The 4,644-nt window shown below is 55.8% G+C and overlaps 1 protein-coding gene across 1 annotated transcript; it reads right to left on the minus strand.

Moving 5' to 3' along the window:
• Positions 1-1,128: 1,128 nt before the first annotated feature.
• On the minus strand, positions 1,129-1,680 carry LOC135460937 (olfactory receptor 14J1-like; the record flags this gene model as incomplete). Its single annotated transcript, XM_064737912.1, has 1 exon — positions 1,129-1,680. A coding segment is annotated over one exon (552 nt), but the record flags the coding sequence as incomplete, so codon positions are not given.
• Positions 1,681-4,644: the final 2,964 nt, after the last annotated feature.

Here is a 4,644-nt window from a genome sequence, read left to right on the forward strand (position 1 = left end):
CACACGAGTCCTTCCCTTGCACACACACACACAGAGTTCCTTGCAGCATGGGCAGGGGCTCCCTGGGCTCTGCTGCCACTGCCAGAGCCTGGCAGGGACCTCAGCCCTGCGGGTGTCACCCTGCCCTGCCCTGCCTGAGGTGCCCCACAGCCAAAGGGATGAACACGGGGAGCTCTGTGCTCAGGAGCTCATCCCAGCCCTGCACTCAGGGGTTCCCAGGGGATGTTACTCTCTGGAAGCTCCAGGAGCAGCTGAAGGTGTTTGTGCTCACTGGGTTTATGTCCACTCACACACACAGGATGTTCAGGGCTGTGGAATGGCCATGCACTGCAAACACAGACTCCTGACCCTGTCACTTGATGTCTCTCCACGGAGGGAAGAACAACCTCTGTGACCTGCGGTGAGAGGCCACTGCTGCGGCAGTGCTGGCTTTGCAAGGGCACTGGTGGGACAGCCCCACCCTGATCACTGCCACACTTCTGCTGGTCACTGCTGGTTTCCTCTCCATGACCCTGTGTTGGGCACATCCCTGAGAGCAAACTGGGAAGAGGATTGAAGCTTTCAGGCCCTGCACTGGGGAGATGTCCTTGCACGATGAAAATGCTGCTGCAGAGCCCAGCTCTGTCCCAGCAGTGCCCACGGCCTGTCCCTGCCTGCAGTCCCTGGACAGTCACACAGCAGGACAGGGACTGAGCTGACAGAGCCCTGAGGCCTTAAACCAGCACAGGGGCTCTGAAGGGGAGTGTGGGAGTGAAGGAAGGGGAGGTTATGGAGGAGAAGCCCTGGGGCTCCCTGGCAGGGAGGAGCACTGGGGTTCCCTTTTCTGCTCCAGCTCTGCCCAGAGGCAGCGACCCTGCCGCTCCAGAGAAGCCAGGGAGGAAAGATGTCAGGCACACAGGGCAATACAGAGTTCTTCATTTTGTGTACGCAAATAGGTAGTACAGCTCCTGGTTTATACAGTCACTGATTCACAACAGAAAGGCAAATATTTAATTAAAAATGGTACATACAAAGATTTTCCTGTGAACAAATCCTCCAAAATAAAATACCTGTGCCAGCAGCAAAAAACACAGGACACAGACTGAGCATTACTGAGTAACATTGCATGAGCTATGCAGGAGAATGTGTTTATTGCTTCTGAAAAGCATTCATGATCATTTTCCTCAGGCCATCCTTGAGCTCCTGGTTCCTCAGGCTGTAGATGAGGGGGTTCAGGGCTGGAGGCACCACCGAGTACAGAACAGATAGGGCCAGATCCAGGGATGGGGAGGACATGGAGGGGGGCTTCAGGTAGGCAAAAAAGCCAGTGCTGATAAACACGGAAACTACAACCAGGTGAGGGAGGCAGGTGGAAAAGGCTTTGTGCCGTCCCTGCTCAGAGGGGATCCTCAGCACAGCCCTGAAGATCTGCACATAGGAGAAAACCATGAACACAAAACAACCAAATAACAGAAAATCACTAACCACAATAAGCCAAAGGCTCCTGAAGTAGGTGTGTGAGCAGGAGAGCTTGATGATCTGGGGGATTTCACAGAAGAACTGACCTAGGGCATTGCCATGGCAAAGGGGCAGGGAAAATGTATTGGCTGTGTGCAGCAGAGCATTGAGAAAGGCACTGACCCAGGCAGCTGCTGCCATGTGGGCACAAGCTCTGCTGCCCAGGAGGGTCCCGTAGTGCAGGGGTTTGCAGATGGACACGTAGCGGTCATAGCACATGACGGTCAGGAGAGAAAATTCTGCTGAAATGAAAAACGCAAAGAAAAAGAGCTGAGCTGCACATCCATTGTAGGAGATGTCCCTGGTGTCCCAGAGGGAATTGTGCATGGCTTTGGGGACAGTGGTGCAGATGGAGCCCAGGTCGCTGAGGGCCAGGTTGAGCAGGAAGAAGAACATGGGCGTGTGCAGGTGGTGGCCGCAGGCTACGGCGCTGATGATGAGGCCGTTGCCCAGGAGGGCAGCCAGGGAGATGCCCAGCAAGAGGCAGAAGTGCAGGAGCTGCAGCTGCCGCGTGTCTGCCAATTCCAGCAGGAGGAAGTGGCTGATGGAGCTGCTGTTGGACATTCTTTCACTCTGGCCATGGTGGACTCTTGAAAGAAGACATTGACAAGACGGGACATATTTCCTTGAGTCAATCTTACTGTATTTTGTTGCACATTCATTTAAAATTTGTTTTCTTTCTTTGGGGAAATTTCACTTAGTTTTGGGGTTACTTTTCTAAGTTTGGTGTTGTGCTGGTGAGTTACTGCCTGATCTTCAGCATTACTCTCATCCTGAACACATTGGAGCCCAGAGGGAAAAGAGGGCTCCCTGTGCCCCAGTGCAGTAAGACTGCTGATGTCACACAGGTGCCCTTTGATCAGTATATCTCCTCTAGTTCAGCATGATTGCACTTCAAACATCCTTAAAAATAAAGTGGACTTTTTGAAGGTTCCAGTTTCATTGTCAACATCTCTAAATTTTTCACTTTCCATCTGCAGCTGGACAGGATGTGATACCAAGGGTTTGTCTGGCTCTCTGCTACCTAGAGTGCCTACTGGGAACTGTGGCTCCATATCCAAGCCTTGTCCCTACCAGTGCTGCCAGAGCCCAGCCCTGCCCTGGGGGCTCAGCTCTGCCCTGCTGACCCCTCCCAGCACAGGGCACTGCCCAGGGGCATCTCCCTGGCAGCAAGGCCTTAAGGGCAGGCCAGAAAAACAGACATGCTGCAAGCCAAGGTGCTGCTGCTGCTGTCTGTAGGGAGAGGAGGCTGAGGAGGCACTTTCTGAGAGAGATCTGACGCACATCTGCTGATGCCCAGGGTGGAAGTGCGGGAGTCTCAGTGACACAGCCAAAGCTGACAGCCCCTTTCCCTTCCCTTTAGGAGAGAGCTGAGAGCAGCCCTGGCCATGCAGCACCATCTCCAGAGCAGGAGGAATCTGCCCTGATGGGGGTGGCTCCTTCTACCTCCAACTTCTCCCCTGCAGCGTGCATGGGGAGCTGCCAGGCAGGCTGAGAGCTGCATCTGGCAGGTGGCACATGCCCTGGGCTGGCCAAGAGCCCTGAGGGCTGCAGGAGCTGCTCTGCAGGACAGCCCTGGGCAGCCCTGGCTGCAGCCCCAGCTTCAGCCCCTGCACCCGTCCCTGACAGCAGGAGCCATCCTGCCCTGTCCCTCTGACGGTGCCCAGGGCAGCCCCGCTCTGCAGCACATCGTCCTCCTCCTCCTCCTCCAGTGCCACAGAGAAACTGGGAGAGTCCTCCTGACACATCCCTTAGGCTGTGGGGTGTGCTGGCTTCAGGAAGTCCCTCCAGGAGCACAGGGGACATTGCCCTGCACCCACACACTCACCATGCACAGGGCTGTGAAGATCTTTCCCCAAGTGAAGTCTCAGCTCCATGTCTTCCCAATCCTGATTGCCTTCAGCCTGTCTCTGCCTGGCTCCTGTCCCTTCAGTGCCTGCAGGCAGAGCCCTCAGCCCTGCTGGGCTGGGAGAGGAGCTGGTGCTGGGAAGAGCTGTTCCTTTAAAGCTCAGCAGCACAAACACAGCACAAGGACTTTAATGAGCCTCTTGGGGATTTGGTGTTGTTTACATCAGACTCAGTCCCTGAGAGAGTGTTCAGAAAACTTCTCAAGATCTCAAACTTTCAACTGAAACTCCAAAGTTTCTTGAAGTTTTAATGGATCCCACTGAGAAAGTGTCCCCAGGTTCCAGGGAGAGCAGAACACTGGAGGCAGTGATGACAGCTGGGGACAAACAAGGCAAAGGTATCTCTGGTGCTGAGCAAAGCTGGATGTGTTTGAGGAATGCAAAGGGCCAAGGCCTGAGCCCCAGCCCCTGGCCAGGCAGATCCTGTCCCTCCCTCCTTGCTCAGGGCTCTTTCTGGGATGGGCAGTGGCATGTGGGGATGTGCAATGGCAAGGGCAGGAGCATGGGGCGGCCCCTGCCAGGCTGCTGAGCAGGGACAAGGAGGCAATGAGGCCCCAGGCCTGCAAGGGTCACTTGTCTCCTGCTCCTGCCTCAGGCCCAGGCCCAGCAGCCATGGCCAAAGTGCTGCCCAAGGTGGCTCTGGCAGGGCTGTCTTGCAGCTGCTGCCCATCCCTGTGCCCTGTGCAGCCCAGGCTGTCCCACGGTGTCCCTGCCCTGCGCCTCTGTCCCTGCAGGCTGTCGGCATCCCCCGGCTGCCCCACCTGGCTGGGCCCTTCCTTTGCTGACAGCTCTGCCTCCTGCCTGCCCCTGCCTGCCCACACAGAGCCTTGGGCTGCTCCAGGCTCCTTCTGGGAGATGTGTTGCACCACAGCTCTGCCCTGGCAGAGAACGTCTGTTCTCTTTGTTCCTAAACTGAGCCTTCCACATGTGCCTTTAGCTTTGATTTTTTTCTTTCTGTGGTTGTTCTCTACCATGTCAAAAGGATCCACTATCACTGAAACCACCCTTCAATCCCTCCCAGGGCTCTCCTCTGCTCCCCTCACTCCCCACCCCACTGAGCACAGAGCTCCTCTGTCCCTGTACAGTGCTCATGTGCTTGAGGCCATGGGTGTCTGGACAAGAAGGACGGTTCTTTTCTTCAGGAAGGAAACCACAGAGCCCCAGGGTTTTGAAGACAGATCAGAGGCAGTCACCAGAGGCCAAGGTAAGCCAGGCCTGTCTGTCCTTGCGGCTTTTGTCT

This window comes from Zonotrichia leucophrys, unplaced genomic scaffold (assembly GCF_028769735.1).
Source record: "Zonotrichia leucophrys gambelii isolate GWCS_2022_RI unplaced genomic scaffold, RI_Zleu_2.0 Scaffold_130_127662, whole genome shotgun sequence".
Classification (NCBI taxonomy): domain Eukaryota; kingdom Metazoa; phylum Chordata; class Aves; order Passeriformes; family Passerellidae; genus Zonotrichia; species Zonotrichia leucophrys.